The following is a 26539-nucleotide window of genomic DNA, read 5'->3' on the forward strand; positions in this document are numbered from 1 at the left end:
GAAAAAATTAACACAGAACTTGCAAATGAAAAATGGAAAATGTTATGGAAAATGTTACATTTTTGTTTAATTATCATCTTTAGTTGTTTCGTGAAACTAGTTGTAAGGGATGATCCGACTTTCAGTTTTACAGATTTTACGAAACTTTGAATATATTAAAAGTTTTAATATTAAACTCACATAGTCCTGAACTGAAAGACGGATCCAGCTTGGTAATATTCCCTTGCCAACCATCCATTCCTGCAGAAGCTGCCTGGTTTGAACAAAATTATTAATTCAGCATTATCATTATCTGGTTTTTTTTTTCGATGGTTATTTTGTACTGCACCAACACGATACCACCCCCAAAAAAACTTCACCACCCACTGCCACCACCACTTTTCACCCACAAAAACAACAACAACAACCATATGTGCGATTCTCATACAACGAAATCAACAACATTGCGACGCAAAATTTATGACACCACCACCACCAACAACAACAACAACAACTAAAACAGTTACGTGACGAGGGCAGCGATGTGGACGGCCTGATACTGACACCGACAGATCATTTATCACCGCCGAGCACCATGTCGCGTTTGAGCGACTCGGACACAACGTCCGACTGTGACATCGATGGAATGACCCCGGGGGCCAGCATCTCGTCGATGGGCAGCTCAGCGAGTCCACCACCCCTGCTTGAGGTAACAACAACAGCTAAAAAAAAAACAACAAAATCAGCAAAAATTACACTGAAAGCTACACACAGAAGCAGAAACAGAAACATCTGTATATAATACACTTAACAAAAATTAGCGAAGGAAGAGCCAAACAAAAACAACTGACAGCAGCAACAGTGAGGACACTTGACTCACTAACACATTCACACATACATACTTCAATCGCAGCTTGCCACTTTCTGTGGCACTCAGACCCCAACACGGTTACATACATGTGAACATCCTCTGGTCCTTTCACCAACCCGTCCAGAAAAGCATTTGGTGCTACTTCTAGGCCTCAAAACAGAAACAAGTTACCAAGGTTGTGCTGCATACTCTTGGCTAAAATTCTAATTTCCAACAAAAATTATTTAAAAACTAAAAATAATTGAGAAACTGCATGAGTTCAAATTAAATAAAAAACTAAAAACTATTCATAAGATAGAGTATTCTATGAGCTGCGAAAGAGTATGCAGACTTCAGTGTTCACATAATGGGGTTTTGATGCTTTCAATTATGTGCCATCCCTAGTTTATGCCTCTCTCTATGTGTGCGTGCTTTTTTCTAACTGTAACTCACATATCACATGCCCCAGGCAGCATTCAGCAAAAGCATCGCCATCAACATCAACATCAAGCAGCCGACCCGTTGGTCGTCATCCAGCACAGCCAAAGCGGCAGAACATATCGGAGAATAAAAAGAATAACTCATTCATAGCCATGGCCAAAGCCATCCATGGACTCCATTTTGTGTTTCTATTCCAGTTCCGGTTCCTGTCAGCTATCAGTTTTCAGTTTGCATGCCACACACTTACGGGCAAACAGAAATTGGTTTAATGTCAAATTCAACACGTGTCACCCAGCAAACATACTCACAAATGTACAAAGTATTTTGGTTTTCGAGTGTTTTGAGTTCGTTTTAAAGTTACATTCAACTAATTGGTGTCGTTGTTTGGTTGTGCGTGTGTTAAATTTTTCTCTCTCCTTCTGTCTTTTGATCTATGGTCCCCCTTTCTCTGTCTTCGAAACCTGTCTACTAACTCTATATACTAAAATCTTTACCGAATCCAAGCGGGCCTTGGTCGCGTCTTTTCAGCTAACGATAACTATTGAATTTAAGATGAAAAACTACTCTAGTCTAAGTCTCTTAAGTCGAATGTTTTAAGCTAAGAATCCGTGTAAACTTAAACTTGAGAACACATACTGCCAAAGGCGGCCTTTTAAATACTACTATAACTCTCTATCGAACCCCATATCGATCTGCCATTCAACCGCTATTGCATGCCTCTATACTATATCGCTTATGCCTATCCACCGACCACCCAGCATCCTGCTTTCCTAGTGGCTTCACTTTGTAGCTTTTAAGTGTGTAGCGTTGCGTATACTTGATGTGAGTTGAGTTAAACGAACACAGCCCCCAATAAACGACTTAAAAGAAACACCTGAGAAAAGTGCAAAGCCCCAATCCAGAGATACTCCCACACAAACACAATGTAAGAGGCCAATACTGTTATTTTTAGAATACCACATACCTAAACACATATATCACACTCCTAGATCTCCGCTCATTTTTTCATATGTAAATTTTATTGTCTTATCCTTCTTTTTCTCTCGATCTTTATCTCTCACTTAAAACTGAACTCTAAACTCTATGCCCCCGAAACCTGTTGAAAACCCCTCGTTCCATTCCAAATCCATAATCCGAAATCCAACGATCCAGCTCGATCTAAACGAGCGTCGCTCCAGACGCGACATGTCTCCCCAGGGCCGCAAACGCGTGGCCGGGATGGTGGCCCGCGACTACCGCACTGTATCTGGCATCGGACAAAGTTACCACAATCAGGTTTGCACCAAAGCTAAATTAACGAACCACCCAACAGAATTGCAAAAAAAAAAAGCACAACAAACAAAACAGAACAGTACAGCCAAAGTCAACGAAGACACTCGCGTTCAAAGTAACATCCTAGGAATGTCTGTGAGGGGTTAATTAGGTCAGAAACTAAATACAAAAAAGTCCACAAATCAATATCATAATCTATTACAAAAATAAATATCAGAATTTAGGATCACTTGGTTTATTTTCCAGTTTCATGGCCATTTGAAAAAAAATAAGCCCACCTTTAGCTAGTTTAGTTAGAAATTTTTCACCGCCTAAATACAGCACTTTCTATTCAGAGTTCATGCTAATAATTTACTTAACCTAACTAACCAATTAACCCACTTATTCTCCAGCATTCCCATCTAAGGGAGTGCAGGAGCTCGGTTCTCAATGTATTTTAATTGATTTCGTTTCAAAACTATACTCGTATCGAATTTGTATGGCTCTCTATCTCTTGCTCACCTACGTATTACCATATCTTTGAACTTACTCGTTTCAATGTTCCAGTAGAAGTTGAAGTAAAGTTAAAAAAAATAATAATTAAACCGACACGAACACCCACACTGTTAATATGCCTGAATTGAGTTCAGAACCACTTTACCACTTGAAATCACTCGACTACCCAGAACCATTCACATGCCTAGTTTGTAAGCTCCGATCCGAAAGTTTGTCAGAGTCCCTGGACCCCAAGGGGATGCCTGATTGGTTCGGCTGAGAGAGGTGCACCACTCTAACCACTCTCTACTTTCCATGCCACCACCTGACGCACTTTCAGGCATCTGCCAGCGGCTACTATCGTCGCGGAGGTGGTAATGGTGTTGGTTCTGCCATCGGTCCCGGTGGCATGAGCCTTAGCCAACGCAGCCACTCAGCGGCACCCAGTGACAGCTACCACAGTGGTGGAGGAGGCAGCGGCGTGCCATCTAGCGGAGTGGGCTACGGATATCGGAGTACCAGTCCGCGGCGCGGATCTCTTTCGCCTCCCGACGATCGCTACATAGACTATCCAGTGCTTCCAGTTCACGGCTCACCCAACGCTCCATCGGGATACCAGGGGCCGGGTGGCGCATCCTCAGCGTCGGCTGCTACGCAGCAGCAGCGGTTCCAGTCGCGATCGGCTACAGCCACGCCCACAGGCTCACCCAAAAAAAGGCAACTGCCGCAGGTAACCTTGGCGGGATTTGTACGTAACAAGACTTATTCAGAATCCATAGCTTTATGTTCATAAGAAAGTTATTGAAGGAGCAGTTCTGAGGAATAAGACATTTTTGTTTTTGCCAGGTGCCCCAGACATCTCGCAGCGCCATGTTGAGAGACCGACTCGGTCAGGACTTCGACGAGCGACTGGCATCGGGCGGCCGCTTTGGGCGGCATCGCACAAGGCAGCCCCACCACCAGGCCACCTACCGCAGCACTGGGATGGGCGGCTGGGAGCGGCACTATACGGGCCTTTCCGACAGCGACTTGCACTCGATGGACACCAGGATGCGACCACGACACTCCCTGTCCCCGGACAAGGACTTCATGGGCGAGTTCGGCGACTCTGACATGGAGTCGGTGGTCAGTGTGACCTCCAGCGCCTTCTCCACGCAGTCGGAGCGTCCGCGAACCTCGCGCGGCCTCAGGTGAGTAGCTGACTGGAGGGCCGAAGATTCGGAAGGAAAGAGGAGAAGGAGTGCCAGTCAGGCTTGAAACGAGCCAAGCAAAGCTGTCAAAATTACGCTGAAATTCCGCTCTGGGCCACACGCCATTGGCCACATTATAATGTTTTCTTTCTGAGTAGTAGCTATGAGCGAGAAACAAAATTTCCTTGAATTAGGCTTGGTATTGAAACGATCAGATTCAGAATCGGCGCGCTTACCGCCCAACTCTCTCTTTGAAACTAACACACACTAACAGACACCCACCCACCCACACGTGGACACAGAAAGTATTTTCTCGCTTACACTGATAACCAACCAACCACACATGCACACTGAAACCAAGGAAAACGAAAGCGAAGACATTAAGTTTCTTTTCTGCATTTACTTTTTGCGTTTGCCAAACCAACCGACCCGAATAAAATATCTCTATGATAATCTCAACAACAATCAACAACAACAACTTGCCGCTCTCGCCGCGCGAACTCTATCTTTGTGTTTGTGTTTGAATGCTTCTCTCGCGTGCCGTGCTCGCCACACGCTTACACGCCGCCAACTCACCACGAAACACATTCCAAAACATACATAATTCCACTGAAAAAAAAAACATGAAACACACACACACACCCACCACTCTCACCTGACCTCGGACGATGTTCGATCTTGTCCCCTCAAATGTGCGCCGTCAATTCAACTCACCACCCCTGCACCTGGTTTCTGCATTTCCTTAACACTCCCCCATGCAATGGAATCCCAATATGTTCTCACCGAAAACCACCACCGCTGCTGCCACCCGTTACCACCTATTACCGTTACCAAAAATATACCACCCGTTACCGTTACCGTTGCCCGCAAATAACCGTTAGCTTCCCTCGCAACTGGCGCAATCTCTTTGGCGCCCGCAACAATTTCCTCAGCGGATCCGGAGGGGAGCCAATCACCGGACTGCGGCTGCACCACTCGGAGCCGGGCAGGGCCAACACCATTGAGGTGGATGATTGCGATTACCTGCCCGCCGGCGGAGCCCAGCAACTGGTTCTTCTCGAGCAGCTGGAGCAGCTGCAGCATCTGGCCGCTCTAGCGGCTGCCGACTCGCCGCCAATCTCCGCCAGAGTTGGAATGGGCATTGCCCCGCACCAAGTACTGGTGACGGATGCCAATAGTGGCCAACTGGTGGAGCAGTTCTTCGTGGAGCCAGGCACCGTGGCCGAGGAGGCCCTAATGCCGCTGGAGCCACTGGACCCACTCGATCCCCATGCGCATCTGCATCCACATTCCGCCTTCTACTCGCCCCATGTGCCCACCACCATGACCCCATTCGACATTTTTCCACCAAGACGCTCGAACGGACTGAAACCAAACGTACAAGCCACCTCCGCCGCCTATCCGCTGCAACCGCAACCACAACCGCTGCCGCTGCCGCTGCTACCGAGCTTTGAGCAATTCAAGCGCATTACCTCGCCCATCACCAATCTCTTCCGCAGCTCTTCGCCAGCGGGCGGCCACGCTCACGCCCATGCCCACGACCATGCAACGACTTCACCCAGTTCTCTAGTGGGCTATGTGAGGGATCACCTGGACAAAAGCTGCAGCCACTGCCAGAACGGAAGTCAGCCGGTGGTACTGTCCACGCACCATACCCTGCAGCTAATCGGTGCTTGCCCGGATCCCTGCTGTCTGGCGGACGCGCACCCCCATCCCCAGCACCAGCCCATGGGGTATCCCTACGTTGGCGAACATCAGCCACCGTCCTCTGATCCGGCCATGTGTGGGGAGTGTGTCGATCAGCACTTTCTCGGTGGCTTGACTGGGCCGCAACTGAATCTCGGTGTGGTGCCCACCTATCACGTGCACACACCAACGCCGAACGCTCATCGAAGGGCCAGGGGGCAGATGAACACACCGGCGCCGCCACCGACTCAGTCGGTCTTGCGACTATCTCGGCAGCTAAGCGAAGACGCCTTGGTAGCAGCCGTACCCATTTCGGAGGCGAAAGCCCAACCAACGTCGATTCTCAAGAAACCGAAGCTGGAGCGGCGAAGACTCTTCCATGAGGGGCAGTCGCGATCTCTGGACTACGATGACCTGCACACAAAGAGCTGGGGCAGGCGTCGCATTCGCTACGAGGACGAGGTGGCGCCCACAGATGATTACCCCTATCCGCATCCAAGCGCCTATGCCCACTCGCCTACCTCGGCCATGTCCCGAAGATACGGCTCGGAGACAAACATACGGCAGTCGTACATGGGAGCCAATGTAGATGCCAGCAATCCGTTGAGTCACTCGCACTTCCTGGTCACGGACGACAAGATAGTGACCATAACCTACGACTCTGATGTTGGTTGGACGCGTCGTGGTGTGGCGCCTTCGCTTTTTCGAGGGCCGCACCGCCAACGAGGCCTGACCGATGCCAGGCACCACATGTCCCTAGATCTGCAACGGACCAACCAGCAGAAACTGTACGGGCCGGCGGCTCCGTATTTGAAACGAAGGCGGAACCTGCCACATCCACCTAGTGCCCAAAACGCGCACAACTTTTCGCCAATGGAGGGGGGAGCGGATCAACTGAATGCGGCTGTGGCGGGAGTGGATCAAATGGGCAACGGCGGAATGGGTAGCGGTGGTGGTGCACACAACACATATAGCAATACCGCCACCACACACAATAGCAACCACCAGAATAGCCTAGCGAGTAGTGTTAGCAATCAGCAATCAGCTAGGCAAAAAGGGAAAGAAGGCGGATCGATGATCGGAGCATCGGAGCAGCTGACGAAATCTAGTAGTGGGAGCGGTGGTGCAACATCTGCTGCCGCTGCTGGGCATCATGTCGTCGGTGGTACTAATGCTAATAATGCTTCTTCTTCCTCTTTTGCAAATCCCCAACCACCACAACAACAACAACAACAACTACATCATGGATCACCCAATAATAACAACAAACGTGTCCTTTCATCAACGACAACAACAAATACACCACAACAATCACACACTGACGCCAATAACCTGACGCTTGACGCCACACAACAACAACAACAACAACAACAACCACAACTTCAAAACCAACAACAACAACCAACGCCAAATACATGCACAAATCTCATAACAAACACAACAACAACATTATCAACAACCACACCATCGTCGAATGCAACGAATGCGGCGACAACGACAACAACAACAACTGCAACAACAAATGCTACAACAACTGCCACAAATCCAACGACAACAACAACAACCAATAACACTAACGAACCAAACGCAACAACCAACACGAATGCCGACGCGGATGCGGATGCTGATGCTGATGCACCGCTGGACGCAATCGACTGGGATGCAATCGATGCGATGCTGGACGATGACTTCAGCGAGTACGACAAGGACAAGAACGGCGCCGACGAAGCGGGCGGCTCCAAATCAGCAGAAGGAGCTGGTGCCGAAGGCGAAGAGAAAGTCGGTGAGTGCTCATAGTATGCAAGGTTTGAATGGTTTAAAGTGTCTAGCTCTACACATGTTGAAGTACGAACAAACAATATATGCAGCCCACCCTGCGTATGAGTTATATTATATTACGTATACGCCGAGTTTGCATATTGGGCTTTATTTTATGTTTAAGATAGGTTTCAATTTTTATTTATAGATATTATTTTATTTTCAATTAACATATTTTATAAATATTTTTTTAATCGCAACACTAATTGTACTGAAAAATCGTAGCAATATAAAATATTAATCAATTGATTGGAAATTGGCAAGCAATTGGGCCGAGTATTACTTCCCGTGCCATATCGGAATTGAAGGGGAGCCCCCAGAAAATTTAACAACAAATTTAAAAAATATTTTGTTTTTAGATTTTGATGCAAAATGAGGGAGAATCGATTTACAAATCGATTAAGCCATTCCGCTCATGATTCGGATGGAAATTGGCAAAGATATGGCCATCGCTGTGGGCCTAATTGTACTTCCAATGCCATATCCGAATATTAAAGGGGAGTCCCCAGAAAATTTAACAAAAAATCTAAAAAATTTTTTGATTTTAGATTTTGATGCAGAATGAGGCAAAATCAATCTACAAATCGATTAAGCCATTCCGCTCATGAATCGGATGGAAATTGGCCAAGATATGGCCATCGCTGCGGGCCTAATTGTACTTTCTATGCCATATCCGAATATTAAAGGGGAGCCCCCAGAAAATTTAACAAAAAATCTAAAAAATATTTTGATTTTAGATTTTGATTCAGAATGAGGCAAAATCAATCTACAAATCGATTAAGCCATTCCGCTCATGAATCGGATGGAAATTGGCAAAGATATGGCCATCGCTGGAGCCAAGTATCACTACCAATGCCATATCCGAATATTGCTGGGGAGTCCCCAGAAAATTAAAAAAAAAATCTTTAAAATATTTTGTGTCTAGCCTTAATTGCAGAATGACGGAGAATCGATCTACAAATCGATGAAGGTATTCCGCTCATGAATCGGATCGAAATTGGCAAAAATATGGCCATTGCTGGGAGCCAAATTGAACTTCCCATGCCATATCCGAATATTGAAGGGAAACCTCCAGAAAATTTAAAAAAAATTTAAAAAAATATGTTGTTTAAGATTTTGATGCAGAATAATGGAGAATCGATTCATAAATTCTTTGAGCTTTTCCGCTCCAGGATCTGAAGGAAATTGGCCAATATAGATCGCTATGGCTATATTGTCCTTGCATGCATTATTCACAACAACAAAAATGTCATTCATAGATAGTCCCAAGTTCTGCAAGGTTATTTAAATGTCAAATACATGCATACAAAATTACTCATACGTCATGTGGTCCGAATAAAAGATTTAAAATTCAATAATTTCTTTACAAATAAGGAAAACTATTTTTAACTCATCTTTGGAATCGTATAATCCTACAGATGGAAGCCTCTCGGATACCGCAACGGACAGAAAGAAAGGCGGCGCCATTGACCAGGAGCGGTCGCCCAAGGGCGGCAGCGGCATGGGCAAGAAATCCAACTCCACCTCGCAGCTTTCGGCAACAGGTAGGTCTTTTGTTCCGTTCTCTGTTTCCGCTCGTTTACCGTTCTCGTTCCGTTACCTTGCGATGCATAGTCAGCCAGTCAGTCAGATGATCAGTTATTCGTAAAATTGTAGGCTCGTTCCGGAAAATATTACAAAAAAAAAGAATCCGGAAGGAGCAGCCATCTTGTCCTTCGTTGATCTCACACCCATTGATTTTGTTCATGCTTTTCCATTAAGTTTTCTTTTGATCGACTAACGCCATAATTGTATTCATAACCATAAGCTAACCCACTAACCAGTAACCAATATAGTTAAACTAACCAAAAGAAAACAAAAATACTAAAACTGTGTAAAATGCCGTACTCGAAGGTCGTAAAAGACGTATGGGCTTTGGAAAGAAGGGTAAGAACTCATTCACGGTGCACCGCAGCGAAGAAGTGCTGCCCGGGGATATCACGCGAGAGCTGCGAAGCAGCGGCGGCGCAAGCGTCGGCGGTGCCAGTGGAGCCGGTGGTGGCGGCCTGTCCCGCGGTTCGTCCTCGGAGGCGGACGCCATCGAGCAGTTTTTCGGCGATGGTGCCGGCGGGGAAAGGTGCGCACAAGTTCAACTTTCTAATCTATCTTTTCTCTACTCCAATATACTTTCTACGCTATTTTATTAGTTCTTTTTGGTTTTTAATTCTTTTATGACTTTATTTTATGTTTGTTTGTCCTTTGGGAAGAAATATTAAAAAAATAACAAAAATATTAAAAAAAAAAAACTACGACATCGAGAAATAAAAATTCGAATTGATTGAGATGATAAACATTAGTCGGCCCAAACAAAAATAAAAAAAGAATCCTGCAACAGTAACAGTACATTATCGGTAACACTCACAGGATATCCATTTATTTATAGTTATAAGAGCTTTTCATTCACTTTTCTCTCTTGCTCTTTAAACTTATGCGCGTGCTTTTTGCCAAAAGCTACAGTCAAAAAAAGCTCGCCCTCTTTGAAAAATTGCCACTAAATTCGAAACCAAACCAACCGCCTCCCCTCCGTTTATTTGACTTATTATTTTTGAGCCCCCCACGAAAGCGCAGGTGCAGCAAACAAGAAACCCAACAAACAAAAAGTAAAATATTAAAAATATTTCCAGAAAAACCAGAACCAGAACAACCCAACTAAACCAAACCAAAACCAACAAACAATCCAAAGTCGATACGTATTTTTAGGCTTATAGGGGGAGTCCTATTTATCCAAGGATTCCTCAAAACGAAGCGGGGCACTCCAAAAGCTTTGCTTTCCGACAAATGCTTTTATGAAAAGAGCAAAGCTTTTGGCTGTGCGACAGCCCCATTTGCATTTTACTTTATTAGCAACATACTTACTATTATTACTACTACTAACCAGTAACCAGTTTCCTATAACCTATATCCCCTACCGATTGCTAATGCCATTTGTATAACCCACACAACATTTTATCCTAGCGTTTTGTTCGATTTGCATGCATTGAGTTAAGCCAATACCTATACCTACTTAAATACTCGTAACCAGCATACTCGATACCAGCATACCAGCAACTACCAATCTATTGCAGCTTCTAAGAATATTAATATTGCTCTCTAGCAGAGATTAAAGCCAAGGCTAAAGCTAGAGAATGTGCTTCAGCTGCAGCTAGTTTTTTTAAGCGGTAAGCGGTAATCGGGAAGTGATCCCCACCATGGAATTTTCCACATAACTACCCGGCAGTTTCCTTTCAATCAAAAAATCACACCCAACACCAGGTTGAAGTCTTCAACTCCTTTCAGCGAACTAATGTTTATCATCTGCCCGCCGCAAGGTTTTTCTTCAGTTCCATTATGTTTTCCGCAATCGATTCGGATAACTAAGTATACAAAAAATATATGCAGGGAGCTCTGTCACAGAAAGTCAACAAACATCGAACCACAACATCTCAAATACAACAACAATCAACACACTTATGTAGATCACGACAAAAAGAAACAAAAATTATAACAATACTGCTGTACAAACAACAACGAACAGACCCATCTGAATTGGCCAATAGAAACAGCAACAAAACTAGCATTGCACACGATGTAGCGGAAGCAAGTATAAAAGTGCAGTCCATATCACAGCAAAGTATCAAATCAACACTCTACAATATACAAGAACCGAATTAGTACACAACCAAACGGATTAATTTACAAATGCTATTTAAGCTATGGCATAAAAACAGCAATTGTTTTCGTTTAAGCCACTAGTTTTGATGATTTTTCGCTGATATATAAATATATATATACATATAGTGTGTACTCTATGATCAGTGTTTTTATGGTTATTCAGTTATCGTTCTCGCTTAATTTACCCCCTCAGTTTGTATATCGATTTCCGTTTAGACTCTACTCTGTCTTGTCGCTCCTGTGGGAATGCCCCAGCATCGATTTTCGCTAATAAAAGGTTTTGCGGTTTCCAAGAGCCCAGCGTCGACAGTCCCCAAGCCCAGAAATCAGAATTCACATTCGACGTCGCAATCACATCACCTACTGTACTGCACCGTCGCTTTTGAATTTTGCGTTTTGAGAAAAAAATCCAATCATATTTTGAATTTTGCTAATAATATTAATAGATCATACGACAGGTGGACCAGAAATTTTATGGGGCTTTAAGGATTAAAGACAACCATTTAATTTGCAGCATAAGGTCTCTGAGTTATCCACCTATCAATATTTTTGAATCAAAAACACACACATCAATCATGCATCATCAACCATTTCACACCCTCTGTAAATACGGCACACACTGAACATCTGTATAAATATGTATTGTTGTCTCCGGCAGAGCAAGAGCAATACCAGGCACAGTTCTCAGGCAGCTCGACCAGTTCTGCTGGTCACCACCATATCACACTACCTCCACCACATCCATACCACCAGCGGCAGTCGCGTGGCTCGGCGGGCAGCATCCAGCGGTCGGTGGAGGTACCTCCGGTGCCTCCGGTGACCCGTTACAGTGCCGGCAGCATTCACTCGATCTCTAGCTCCGAGGGCTCATCGTAAGTCTCCCCGATCGCTTCGGTTAAAGTGCATTTCCACACCAAATGCAACCACAATCCATCTGTATATGCCTGTGCCTCTTCTCTCTCTGTCTCTGTCTCTACGACTCTTCTCTATCTCTATATTTCTTTCTGTCACTCTCCGATCTTAAATCTATATCCATTGGCTTTTGTATATGGTAATCTGTGTGGCGATCCCATCTCTAAATATTTCCAAAACTCTCATCCTGCAACTTTCTCTTTAATCGATGTCTGTGTGCCTTTGAAAGCGAGCCTGCATTTGCGTACATTTTTTCTCTAAGTGTTTTCCATCTATTCTACCTTGAGTTCTGTATACTTCCTTGAATTATTTGTCTATTTCTCTATCATGTAATGTGTGAAAATTGTGTTGTTTTCATTTAATTTCTCTATGATTTTCAGCAATCTATATATAGTATATATATATGTATATAAGAAAGTTAACCTCACTCTTGATGTGTGTGTAAAAGGAAAATCGGTTATCGGTTAATATATAACAAAAAATAAACCTCGATCGAAGAGTTCGCCTAGAGACTCCTAAAGATCCAAGCGACGCCGAACATAATCCTAGTAGCTTCTCTGCACTGTGCTCCTAGGAACGAAAGACACTGCATGCCACCATTGAACTGTGACTCCACTTGTCTGTCCCCTTTCGCACCGCCATCACCAGTATCACCTTCACCACCCACCCTAACACATGAACCACCTCAGACCACTACTGAACACTACACCATTTACTGTCTTTCTACAACTCCCTGTGTATAAAAAGTACTATTTTTCTTTTTCAATAAAATTTCTTTCTTTCCCTAAATTATGGTATTTTATTTAAACTATCTATAGATTGGAGATACAATATAAAAAACCACCTATGATGCTGTACTAAAATGCTTTCTTTAATGTACCCCAAATCCCACAATACCCCAACACAATTCCCACATGTAGATTCTCCCCCTCGTTGCGAAATGATGGTGCCCTCAATGAGTTTGTGGATGGCCTGGGCCCAGGTCAACTGGTGGGTCGTCAGGTGCTGGGAGCTCCCTCGCTGGGAGATATCCAGCTATCGATGTGCCACCAGAAGGGCTTTCTGGAGGTGGAGGTCATTCGAGCCAGAGGGTTACAGGTGAGTCCTTATTGTATAGAAATACACTTAGTTCAAATCTCTCAACTATATGAATCCGTAGCAAAAAGCCTCATCGAAGATGTTGCCCGCTCCCTATGTGAAGGTTTATTTGGTGTCGGGAAAACGCTGTGTGGACAAGATGAAGACATCGACCGCCCGGAGAACCCTAGATCCTCTTTACCAACAGCAGTTGGTGTTTAAGCAATCATATACCGGTTGCATACTCCAGGTGAGTTCAAATCTATTTTGATTGAGTTCTAATCAGGATAATATATTAAAATTTTCCTTCAGGTGACCGTCTGGGGAGACTATGGGCGCATCGAGAAAAAGGTGTTCATGGGCGTGGCGCAGATAATGCTCGATGATCTGAACCTATCGAACATCGTGATCGGCTGGTACAAGCTCTTTGGCACCACCTCACTGGTCAGTTGTCCCACTAATATAGGCTTAGGCTCTAGGCGCTCATCCATAGCCTCACTCGACTCACTCAAACTCTAGAACTTCTTAACTAATCTAATCTGACCTCGACTCAAACCAGAATCTTTCAAAATCGATTCGTACAAGAACTATTCAAACTTAAACAAAGCGAATTGCCAATTGATAAAGAAAAACTCACTTGTATTATACTTATGTAACCTACACAAAAAACATTATATTTATAGAGTATTTAGCTCTTATTTTGTTCAGAACATGTTACCGAGAGCAAAAGTTATACAAACTTATTAGCGTAGTCAGTCGCAAACACCTGTAAAAATTCCCGAAACAAGATGATTGGTTTGATCAGTTGAAAAAAAATGAAACTTTCATTATAACGTTAAAATAGTCAACATTTAAGTATTTGTTTTTAGTTAGCGAAACACAAACGCACTCCTGTAAATGAAAAGCTTGTTAAACTCACACACTAGAAACATACCCACTACACCCATAAGGCAAAGTAGTAATTTTCATTGCAAAGTGGAAACTTATATGGAAAGTTGACCAAAATCAAAAAACAAAAACTAAAAACAAAAAAAAACCAAATCAAAATGCAAACAAAATTAAAATGAAAAATCTCTCGCAACTCACCATATGTCACCGTTAGCGTTAACGCTACTTCAACGTAGTTTTCACATAGACTCGTAAAATACTCATATAGGTATGTTTCTCTATCCCCGACAACCCAATTACACCAAAAAATCAAATAAATAGTCTCGATTCACACCCAAATATTTTGCTTAGCGTATTCTAGTGCATGCGTAGAAAAGTAACCAGCATCTATTTGATTTTTGATCCAAGCCGGTAACAGACACTTCGGTTTTTAATCTCACACAACTTATTTCACACACACACTACTTTTTTAAGAGAACAATTATTAGTTTTGAAATGGCAAACACTGGCTAGCTACCAAACATTCTAAAATAGAAAACGCTTAGGCCTAGTAACTTTAATTAATTATTTCGGTACAAGAAACAAGATCTCCTAAGAATGCAACAAACTTTGAAACCACACCAGGGTCGTCCGATTGTTTGGGCCGGTGAATCAGTCATTATGGAGGAGCCGGGCGAATAACAATTCACAACACTCTCAACCCAAAAACCAACAAACAACACAACAACGAAAACACTTTAAGCACCTAAGCACAAATCAAAATCAAGCGAACTCTAAAACTGAACTGGATTCAGTAAGTGCACCACAACTAATTATTAAATTTATTTCAAGCTTAATTCCTATATTGCTAGAAGCACCAAATATTTTGCCACTTTGCCATTTTTTACACTCAAAACAACATACACAAACCAGGAATAAAAATAAGCCGCAAGGATCTAATTAACCCATGTATAAATTCAAAACCGCTACTAACCCACTTTTGCCCGTTTCCGAAACAATTAACAACACTTACCAGATGCATCCAGTTTGAAAATGTAATCTAATTAGCTTGTATTCTTGCAGTAACCCTTGCAACGAGCTGCCAGCCAGGCAGCCAAATAGCAAAGGACCAAGGTTAGCCTGCAGAAACGGATACCCGGAAGCCGCCTGACCGTCGTTCGGCATGTTGGTGGCCTCAGCCTAAGCCTAAGTCCAAACCTGTATTTTTTTCTATTTTATCACGGAGGAATATTTGAACAGAAAACATTGAAACAGAAAAAAAAAACAAAAAAATAATAACTATTAAAAAAAACCAGAGGCTATCCAATTTTTGTAAGTCATGAAAACAATTGCATTTAAATGAATGAATGAAAAACAAAAACCACAGGCAGTGTGGAGATCAATCGCTTAACTAGGGAGTAAAGACACAAGATAGGGGTACAAGCAGTCTATATATATATATACATATATACATGTACACAGATATAACGGATAACATTGGACAAAGGATACTTGTATATTATGCATATTTAAAATAATTTTTACTAAAAACCTAAGATCACTATCATTTTCGTAATACGATTACTACGATTATTATTATATTAAAAATTATTATGGATAAAAGATAAAAAAAAAAATAAACAACCAAAAAAAAACGAGAAAAACTAATTAAATCGGAGAAGGTGGATAAAGTTCAAGTGCTAATGTCAGTCATGCCTAAGTCTAAACCCGAGCCGAGGCTCAGAGGATATAAAATGTTTAATGAAAAATTAGCTAAATCTAAATCAGTCAAGAGAGAGTTATAGATTTTCAGAGAGGCGTTATTTAAGTATATTATACATACATATATAAATCGATATATACATAAATATATTTACCGTTTAAGCAAGCAAAGAACCACTAACACTTAACTAAGCCTAACTTACGATAAAACCAGAACTTAAAGTTAAAGCTTAAGTTTAGGTAACCAATGGAGGCATGAGATATATATTAATCGAATAACAAAGAACAACAAAATATTTACCAAGCGAGAGATGAGCAAGTTTAACTTAATAACGCAAATCTGAAATTAAGCTGTATAAAGAATCCACCCACTCACATACCACACGTACATAACCGATAACCGAATAACGATTACCAATTGCCGCCTACGCTTTCTGATTTTTACTTTACGGCTCTACGCTCCGCCAAAAACTCCGCAGCCACCCCAAAATGTATGAGTTTTTGCCGATGGCGCTGAGAATGCTTATTTTACACAAACATATATTTGAGGCAGAAATTGTATAATTTAAACGTTAAAAACTTAGAGAAAAGAGAACTCTTTCTATTTGTAGCAGGCTTTACCTTGTCTTGCTTCTAGAGTCGTGTCCCTTATAGAAAATCCCTTATTTTGCCTACGTCAAAAGCAACTCGCCTCTAAACGCATCAAGTACCTTCAACTAAATAGTGTGAGCTGTAAAAATTGTTACCTGCTTGCCAAAGACACACGTACACTAGCATAGATGAAAAATGGTTAAATTAAACATAAAATAACGAATATATTTTGCATATTCTTGCATCTATAATTTGAGATACTTTTGGCATTCTTTTGGGCAACATTTTGAGATGCATGTCTGGGGAGGATCACTCCGACCGGTTTACTTTGAGCAGACATATCATAGAACTGGCGGACGGACTGACAATGGATGGGAACAGGTTATTTTGATATATGTACAGGGGATAGTAATGGAATAATCATATATATACAACATTTAGGTATTGTTCCTATCCAGTTTTTAGTGCTCGTTCTATTTGCTTTCGCTCATACGACTACGGATATTGAGTTAAACCTTGCCGTCCATTCATTCATATACATACAACTACGCATATACGGATACTACAGTGACAGTGAAAACCTAACAAATAGAGTTAAAGATTATATTGACATGTGCATATCCATCCAGGCAGCAGCTTTCTGTATCAGATCTCCAAATACTTACTACAAAATACGTAAAGAAATGCCAAAGCACGGGAATAATGCATTCAAAATGTTGCTCCAAAATAACACCTAAAATATCAATATATCGCGTTTGAAATTGCATTGAATAAAAAAAAATTGAAAACAAAAAAAAAAAAATCCGAATGAAGAAAATTATTTGAGAAAAGCAAAACTACCAGTGAGGTTTCCAGAAACTAACTATACGATATTTAATTCTGAGATACATCATACATCCATATGCATACATAAAGGATAATCAGATTTTTACACTCCGCTCTTCACGATCCTCATACGAACTTTTCTATGATACTCGTAAAACTCTCTCTATCTCTATATATATTGTTTCCACTGATCTCCTTCAGAAAACATTTAAAAATGCTTCGATTATCCAACAAAACCAGAAAAAAGCGATAGGACTAAAGTACATCAACTTCGGCCCATGCCGAATTTGAAATGCCCCCTTCTGAATTGAATTAAAAAACAATTTTTTCTTTTTGAAACACAAATCGAATTCTTTCGACATGGGTATTTCTCACTGTACTTTGAGTCATACAAAAAAAATCTTATTAGGATTCCTATAGAATTCGATACATTTAAGACACACCAAAGACAAAGCATATAGAAAATGTTAATAAAGCAAAGCGATATATTATGGCAAGTTATTTCAAAGGCTACAAATTCAAGAAACCAAATGCTATTTACTAAGTTCTATCTGAATGACAGGCGAGTAATTACACACTATACGACAAAATCAACAACACAAGATTATATCATTTATTGAAAATGTTGAACAAAATTGATTAAAAGGCGAAGAAGAGCGCTCTCGCTGGGCGCCCTGAAAACCTTATATTGTATTTTAATATCTCGACAACAATCGAAGGTCGAGAAACGACAATAAACTGTGAAATGAATATGTAAAAAAGCAAAACCAAAAAGTAAAGACGCAAAAACTAAAATTATATTAAAAATTGCGGTGAAGATCATTATTAATATTGATGAAACACAAAAACATGAATTGTGTGAAACTCAAAACTAAAGAAAAACTTTAAAGAAAAGCGAAATTTAAAAACAAAACAAAAATGAAATTCATTAAAAATTGTTTTCTAATAAAGTAAATAAAACTGACTTTTATTTCTTATTGGCATTTATATGTGAAAGTTGTGAGCTTAAAAAAAATTCTACTATTTTTAGCAACTTACCATAACCATAACCCCCATCTACCAACCAAAAATAAGAGAAACAATCTTTTGGGGTTTTACATAAAGCGGTGGTATTTCTTTATTTACCATTGATAAACCATTTAATCCGTATATGGTATATATAAATAATGTAAACATTTATTGATTTTAAATATAAATGTTTGTGTTGTATGTGCCGTTTTGGGAATTGGGTTTAACCTTATTTTCATTTACAGGTTTGGCTCGAGTGCGCAAAAAAAACTGATCCAAATTATTTAATTCATTTTGGGGACTTAATATTTTGGACATACTTAGTATTTCGTTTGGATATTTAAATCGAATTAACCATTAATTAATTTGAAATTATCTTACAAAAGTTATCATCCTTAAATATTGATATCTCGTTTAGTTTAGTGCGTTTCTCAAAGGAACCAAGTTAATGAAGACGTACTAAACTATATTTATGGCCTATCCTCTATCGTATGAATTTCTCAAGTGGTATCGGGGTCGATTCTATCAGTTGGGGGATGTGTGTGCCTTTTCAAATGTGTCATATTACTAATCAGTCTTTATAACGAAAATAAATACGGTCGGACTAGCTCCGAATTCTCCATTAAAACAAATGGCCTTTTTGGGGTCAGTTTTAATAAAGCAATCAGATATTCCTACATAAAATAACAAAACTATTTACCTATATGCGCGGCAGCACGACAAATAAAATTTGATAATGCAATGGTTTTGGGTATCAGACATCGCAGCGTGCAGGAGTTCAAAGTGGAAAGTCTTGTGCATAAGAGATATGTTTGGGGGCGTGGATAGTAAGTATTTGTATCATACATTAGATAATATTCATATTGTCGCTTTGTTACATTACATTTTACAATCATCTTATACGGTAAGCATTGAGAGTCCATAGAAAATACGTATGCCAAAGCCTTGCGGGTGTCTATCATCTATGCCGACTAGCTGAAGCATTCTATTTGGCTAGATAGTGCCATAAAATACGATTTATCATTTTACATTTAATCCTTACAATAAAAACCATAGAATTGCAGCTTAAATTCGTATGCCTTTTGCTCTTTTTGTTAGACTTTTTCTTTTTTTCGCTATTTGCTTCAATAAGAGAAATTGCTTAGGGAAAATACTTTGAGTGCTTGCACATGATCGAGCTATGATATTTTATTCTTTTCTGATTAATAATATATGTAAGGGTCTTATTTTTAGCTATCGATATTCATTCATATATGATATGATAAACATTAGTTTACATTGATTACTTAAACACGATTAGCTTATTATCTTACACATTGTATACGAGCATAGCATGTAAAATATATATAGTATAAATATATATATTTAGATTTAGATTTAGCCATAGGTTTATCCATAGTTTAGATATAGTTTAATGCTTATTTTCTCCTTCTCTGGATCATCTGAGTGGCAGGTTTGTGCTAATTACTTGAGTGGATCATCGTTTGGGTGAAGCAAATAAGGAGTAAGTTAACCACTTAGGATTCGGTAATCAGCTGATCCATTGGAAGATTAGTGGATTCGGTATGGCTTCTCATGGGGCCTAGAGCTGTACAAAAATCGGTAGAGACTAATTAAAAACAAGACAGATCTTAGGGCTTTACCATTAAGGTATTTGACATGAAATTGTACAAATATTTTCCTTGCTTTGAAAATAATTGTCAGTTACATTAGATTTTAACTTAACATAGAACTGGTTTTGGGTGTTTTTGGGATTGCAATATTTAATATTATAGTTAGGCATCCTAGTGCAGTTGGGCCGTCACATAAAGTCCGCAGTCCTGGTCGGAGGCCATCGAGTAGTTGGCCGAGTCGCGGTCCTCCGGAATCGTCGGGTGCGTCTCGTGCGGCAGCTTGGCGAAGGCGTGGTGTCCGGCCCCGTAGCCCAGGTGTCCGTACGGCGACTCGGCCGCCTTAGTCACATGCGGCAGACGGCGGAGAAAGTGCGGATTCGAGTACCGCACTCCGTTCGGCAATGTGGTGTGTGGTTGTTGCTGCTGACCACCCATGGCGACAGCGGCATTGGCATAGTGCATGCTGGGTGTCTTAAAGCTGGACAGCTGCGATGGCGGTAGAGGAGGCATGCCGCCACCCATGGAACTGGTCATGGCCGAGGTGGAGGCGTAGCCGCCACCGCTCCCGGCAAGCTGCTGGCTGTGGCAGCCCACCGGCAGCGGCATTGTGCTGCAATGGGCCGTATAATCGAATTTCTGCTCGGGCACTGTCCGCTGCAACGGCAGTGTGGCACTGTTGATGACCGTCGCCACGGATGCACTGGATCCGGAGGATCCTGATGAGGGATCCGAATTGAAGCTGGACATGCGCATGTTAGTGCACCGGCCATACGGCTCCTCCTGAATCGGAGGCTGTGGAGGACGTGGAGGTGGCTTTCCATTGGCCCGCGGCCTGATGATCACATCCAGTTCACGCTCCTCTCCTGAATGAACGCCGCTGGAGGACTCGGACGGGGCGCGCTCCGGCGGTGATGTGGTTATGGTGCTCTCGGTGGTGGAGGTGGTGTCGCTGCGGGGTGTCAGCGCCTCGTTGGGAACGCCGGAATCGGCGCGACGCAGGCAGCGGGGTGTGGAACTGGAGGCGATCTGGGTATGGGGGACATATAAAGAAAAAGTGAAAGAGCGGGGAATCAGTGAGAGTCGAGGCTTGGGAAAGTCAAGGGGACAACAAGGGATATTCATCTTTTTAGTTGGTCTCGGTCTGCAAGTGAAAATGAAATTAAATCAATTTGGAGCGCCTATGTCATATTGGTCTGTGGTCCATCCATCAACTGGAGCACTAATTCGGACAAGCGCCCAGATCCCCCGGACAAATCCCACACCCTTGTGGCTGTCTGTGGCCCTGGCACTGATTTATGCTGTCTCATAACAGCAAACATAAATCTGCTGCTCTGGCTGCTCTTGCTCCAGGGGCGTGACATGCTACACGCCCCTACATGGCAACGCATCACTTCCCAACAACCTTCTATGCAAAACAAAAACAAGAGCACAAAATTATCCACAATGCACTAGGCGAGAGGAGCATACTCTTGCAAAGCCTAGGATTAACACAAAACATTTTTGTTAAATTCATAAAAATAGAGTATTTCAAAACAGAAAACTCATTTCCGTTTAAAATAACTTGGTAGCATTGTTAAATATAATTTTAAAGAAAAAAGCTTTCTTAATAAAGTCTATATATTATTTGTAATATCTCCTACTATCCTTACTCAAAATAGTTACTCTTGATCCCAGAAATAAAGAAAAATTGTATACAATTTGACAAGATAGCGTATCCCAAAGCCCCCTTCGTATCCATATTCCATATTCCAACTTACATGCGCTTCGTTGGTGTGAACTGCGACCGTGACAGGAGCCAAAGGGCTGACTAGATGCTGATGCTGCTGCGGATTGCTTTGCTGCTGGAGGAGATGCGGCGGAGTCTGAAGTATATGCTGGTGCTGTTGCTGGAGAGGATGCTGCTGCGAGGGCTGAAGTGGCTTGTGCTGGTGTTCCGGTGAGAGCTGCATCATCTCGGGCATGGCTTGGGGAGCTCGTCCGAAGACCCCGGGATGTGGCAGCACCGCCGGCGGCTGGGGGATGGGCGCTCCCTTCATGGGCAACGGCGGAGGTGGTGGTGGTGCAGCCTGAGCTGCCGGCTGTGGGGGCTCCAGATCTCTGGTGGAGGCGTATGTAATGCTGTCGTCACGCACGCAAGCCAGCAGCTTCCCCTCCTCGGAAATGTTGTCGTCACTGATCCCGCCCAATCCGCTGAGGTTCGCGTAGTCGTGGGGATGTCCATGGGCAAATTGGTGAGGCTGCCGCTGTTGCTGGTTGGCAGGCTGCGGTGGCGGTGGAAGTTCGTCGTACTCCGAGAGGTGGAGCAGACTGACCCCCACCGATGTGGTGCTGACCCCGCTCTTCATGCTGCCCATGGTGATGCCCACAACGGCCCCGGCAGTGGCTGCCCTTAGTGTCGCGTACTCGCCGTCGTCAATTTCCCCCGCAACACTGGCAAAACATATCGAGGCTCCACGGCTCGTATGGCTAAAGATTTATATGGAAATATGTTTGGTTAGTATTTCAGAAGGAATCTCTGAACTATTGTCGCCTTGTGTTGGTTGCTTTAAAGTTTTTAGGCTAACAAGGAGATAGAACAAATAATCTTTTGTAGAAAGTTTTAGGAAAACAAACATTAAGTGTCATCTGTTAATTTGAATCGGTTCTAAAGACTCTAAAGTCTAAGACATTTAAACAATTGCTACATTCTATTCTGAATTAATTTTCGTCTGTAATCCCCTATTAGAAATGATTTATTTTTAAAGATTTTGAATAATTCATCAGAACACTAAAAGATTCTTTGGGAAGGTTTGTTTCAAAACACCATTGTTGCAATGAGAATATATTTTAAACAAAATGATCCTAATTATTTCAGAAGTAAAAAAACTTTTCAATTAAAATACACCATTTTTTATAAATTTGTTCTATGTCCTTGTGTAATTTAAAATCTATGTTAGTTCAGTGGCTTTCCAGTTAGTTAAACAAATTAGCAAAGGCAACAGCAACACCACGACAATAATAACAACACAAAATGTGCGAACGTATTGTTTTAGTAGAGTTTGTTAGTCAACATTCATTTCGCCCACACTCAATTAGCTAGAGTTAGTAGTAATTAAGTTCTATTAAATTAAACAATTGAATAATTAAATAAAAAATCGTTTTTAAAAACAGGCGACAAGCGGAACAAAATAGTTTCTCATCATTATCATCATCCTTCATCCTCTAATACATACATGTCTCGCTATGTTATGTATTGTAATTGTACAGAAAAATCGTTTGTTATTTAACAATCAATCGTATTAATGGATAAACAAAACTTAAACCAAATCACAAAAAACAAAATATATAAACAGGTGAATGTCAGAAGCACACACGAATTGGAACCGAAAAATGATGGTGCTGGTAAATGTGGGATAAATTATGTGTGGCAAACGCTGCTCTAATGACTAGTATTGGGCAATTAGTTTTCAATAATGGGGCATGCCCCAAAAATGGAACGTGCAGAGGAAACACACCGATAAATTACAAATGAATGAGTAGCTGGCTAGAAAATGAACACAAATGAACGCATGGAATTTCTCAAAAATTGCTGGGGTGCTGGGGAATTAGTGGTGTACGCATGTAGTACGTGTCTTTCTGGAATGGTGCAGTGGATGTGAAGGTGTGTACGTATATAAAAACTAAATAAAACTAGTTTCTAAGGTTAAGGTTAACGAGAAAACGGACAAATACGGAGCATCGAGAAGGCGCATTTTATTTTTGTTTGGTTTGTTTGTTGGTTGTAGCTAAAAAACGATTTTTTACCGCTTGCCATCAGTTTGTTCTTGGTCACCAATTAGTAGGACATCATCAGACGTACTCGTAACTTCGTTGAAGGTGACCTTCAGCTTGGGTGAGCTGGGCGTCAGCTTCGGCCAGTAGATGTCCTCCTGGGCGGCCAGGCCCATACCGGAGCCAGCTCCTACACACCCGCCCCCGTTCCCGCCGGTAACCATTCCCATTCCGATATCCGTGCTGGTGGCCGTGCTCATCATGTCCGGCTTAGAGTCTGCCCCATTAACGGTGGTGCTAGTGGAGTTGCAGCCACTGCTGCTCGAGTTGCTGCCGGTCCTCTGGCCACTGGACATCAGAAGCGGTTGGGCACTCGCCTTGCCCAACAGTCCGCCGTAGGAGCTATCCAGAGGCGGCAGCTTGAAGTGCCAGCGCCGTTTTATGGTCAAGCACAGCCAGATGACAATCCACAGCAGCAGGTGGGTCACTCCTACGAGAGCTGGAAAATCGAAAGAGAAGGAGAAGAGGTGAGTCGGACACAAGTGGAAACGTAATACGGTTAAGGCAGGCGCATGACAGCTTAATTGGACTCAGTCTGCAGTTCGATTGTCTCGCTTCGCTTGGAATGTCACCCAATACCTCTGGGCTCAGCCTTTGTCTTGTGCTCTCTGCGATGTGGGGTTACCAATCAGGCGTTTATCGCCAGGACCACAACCCACATCGGGAACGGGTCCAAACAACGCCGCTAATTGGCTTAGACCACAACACAGGCCTCGCGTAAAGTTCAAGGTGTTGAATAACAGCTGGGCATCCAATTAGACTACATACATACAAAGCTCGATAATTGGGATTTTGGACAAATTGTTTTCCATAACATTTGAGTTTGTGACAATGCTACATGCCTTTGTACATTCAATAGGTAGAACTTACCTGCCAAAAAGGTGGGACAGTGTAGGTTATTCTTATAGGTAGCACTCAGATCGTTAAGAAGCGGAGCCTTAACCACCGCCAGAGCAAGGACGAAGCACAAGGAGGCACAGTGGGCGAAGTAGATCCAGGTCTGGTTGCTCTTCAGCGTAATGATCGAGCGGTCCCGCATTCGAGTGGCCAGTCTTCCATGCCCATACAAGTACATAACCATCGAGGAGGCCACCACCAAGGCAGTGGACAGGAGGTACAGTGCCAGAGTGACCACCGCATTCAGGATGAGTCCGGGCTGATGGACTGGCATGGCCTCGGCGTAGATTTGCAGCTTGTACAGGTTGGAGACACCCACGTAGCCCAGAATAATATCCAAAGCGGCCACAATCATCTGAAGGCTGAAGATGCAGGCAAAGGCCTTGGAAGTGTTCCAAAACACGGCCGGATACCGTACCGACCAGACCAAAAGAGCGCACAGTAGGTTCACAAACTCGGCACTTGGCGGCTGGGAGAAAATGGCCACGTCAATAGGCTTGTCTATGCCAAAGAAGAGTTGCAGCATGCCCGCGAAACCATCCAAGCGAACGTAATCCTGGCCAGATCCTTTGCCGGGCGCTGAAGCTCCAGGAGAAGGAGTAAGAGCTGGCACTGCCTGGAAATCGCCCTCCTCCATTTCGAAATCCTCAGTTTCCTCGGGCTCATCCTCATTGGATTTCGCCACAAATTCACTGGAATTGATGGTGGCATCACCCAGTAAATATTCCGGCTCGATTTCGACTCCCGCTGCGCGTTTGGAGATTCGTCGTTTTTGGTTCTTTGGCTTAATGGCAATTATTTTAGAGTTTGAGGCGGAAACAGGCGTCGAAGGAATCGGGATCTCTGGTAGAAATTCAGGACGGACTCTGTGAATGCTACTGTCTCGGGTGGTGGTCTCCTCCTCCGGGAAGCTCTCGAGGATCGCCTGCTCGTGGGAGGCAACATGGTGACGTCGTGGTTGCTGTTGCTTTGGCTTGCTGTGGTGTTTGTGGTGCTTGCGGGTTTTTCCATGATGGTGGTGCGGCAGCCGACTGGTTGTCATCATAATTGGTTGAAGCGTGGTAGTTGTGGTGCTCCTGCGAGTTGTCGGTGCAGCAGTGGTGGTGGTGGTTGTTGTTGTTGTCGATGTGGTTCTAGTGGTTGACGGTGTTGTAGTGCTACTGGTTATTGTGGTTTGCTTCCCCAGGGTTCCCAATTTCTGCCAATTTTCCACATTTAACTTGTTAGATGCTTCGGCAGCTACGGTGGTGGTAGTGGTGCCTGCTCCAATTGTGGTTCGTGACGGCAACTTATCGAAGTCGGGCATGATGACGGATCCCTCTTCATCGACATCTCTATCCCCATCCTCATTCTCATTGTCGTCCTCTTCCTCGGCCCGTCTCGCCTCCTCTAGCTCCTGGCGCTCTTCCTCGTCAATATCTTGATTAATTAAATCGGGCACTTCAAAGTATTGGCCCTTGCCAGCATCCAACTTGGTAACGCTTGTTGTCCTCGTCGTAGCCGTTGTCTTGGCCGCCTTCCTGCCAGTTTCCTTATCGAGCCGCAGGTCGAACAAATTGTTATTGCCCCCCACCAGCCCGGTCCCGGGTCCTCGGACGGCCGTGAACATGGTGTCGTTGTAGTAGTCCTCCTCGTCCTGTTCCAAACTGTTTGTGGTTAGATTCAGTCTGCCGGAAAGCGAGTGCTGTTGGTTCTTCAAATGTGGAGTGGGCCCCACCACCGATAGGGCCATCAAATTGCGTCGATTGATCACAACAAAGTCCAGCTCAGTGGCCCAAATTTGCTCTGCAATGGTAGTAGAATTCGAAACAGATACA

General features: G+C 43.0%; 2 protein-coding genes across 28 annotated transcripts in view; one reads left to right on the forward strand and one right to left on the reverse strand.

Moving 5' to 3' along the window:
- The window catches only part of LOC6501026 (regulating synaptic membrane exocytosis protein 2), a 40964-nt gene extending 24390 nt beyond the window's left edge, over nt 1-16574 (forward strand). For 6 of the 25 annotated variants that reach the window (XM_044716889.1, XM_044716886.1, XM_044716891.1 and 3 more), the window contains 11 exons: nt 503-688; nt 2423-2545; nt 3357-3746; nt 3863-4206; nt 5088-7675; nt 9129-9254; nt 9604-9826; nt 13233-13410; nt 13472-13639; nt 13702-14545; nt 15340-16574. In XM_044716889.1, the coding sequence (XP_044572824.1) occupies nt 503-688; nt 2423-2545; nt 3357-3746; nt 3863-4206; nt 5088-7675; nt 9129-9254; nt 9604-9826; nt 13233-13410; nt 13472-13639; nt 13702-13908 (4533 nt within the window). In that variant the 3' untranslated portion in view covers nt 13909-14545; nt 15340-16574. Of the gene's footprint in view, nt 1-502; nt 689-2422; nt 2546-3356; nt 3747-3862; nt 4207-5087; nt 7676-9128; nt 9255-9603; nt 9827-12058; nt 12273-13232; nt 13411-13471; nt 13640-13701; nt 14546-14901; nt 15071-15339 lie in introns of all 25 variants that reach the window. The other 19 variants (XM_044716905.1, XM_044716908.1, XM_044716910.1 and 16 more) reach the window with 11 other exon arrangements.
- A 1026-nt stretch (nt 16575-17600) lies between these two features.
- The window catches only part of LOC6499540 (protein tincar), a 57400-nt gene continuing 48461 nt past the window's right edge, over nt 17601-26539 (reverse strand). For 2 of the 3 annotated variants that reach the window (XM_032452814.2, XM_014910641.3), the window contains exons 7-10: nt 24696-26507; nt 23799-24264; nt 21773-22481; nt 17601-21041 (exon numbers count right to left, since the gene is read on the reverse strand). In XM_032452814.2, coding sequence (XP_032308705.1) covers nt 20187-21041; nt 21773-22481; nt 23799-24264; nt 24696-26507 — 3842 coding nt within the window. In that variant the 3' untranslated portion in view covers nt 17601-20186. Of the gene's footprint in view, nt 21042-21772; nt 22482-23798; nt 24265-24695; nt 26508-26539 lie in introns of those variants that run through there. The other variant, XM_032452821.2, reaches the window with a different exon arrangement.

This window comes from Drosophila ananassae, chromosome 2L (genome assembly GCF_017639315.1).
Source record: "Drosophila ananassae strain 14024-0371.13 chromosome 2L, ASM1763931v2, whole genome shotgun sequence".
Lineage (NCBI taxonomy): Eukaryota > Metazoa > Arthropoda > Insecta > Diptera > Drosophilidae > Drosophila > Drosophila ananassae.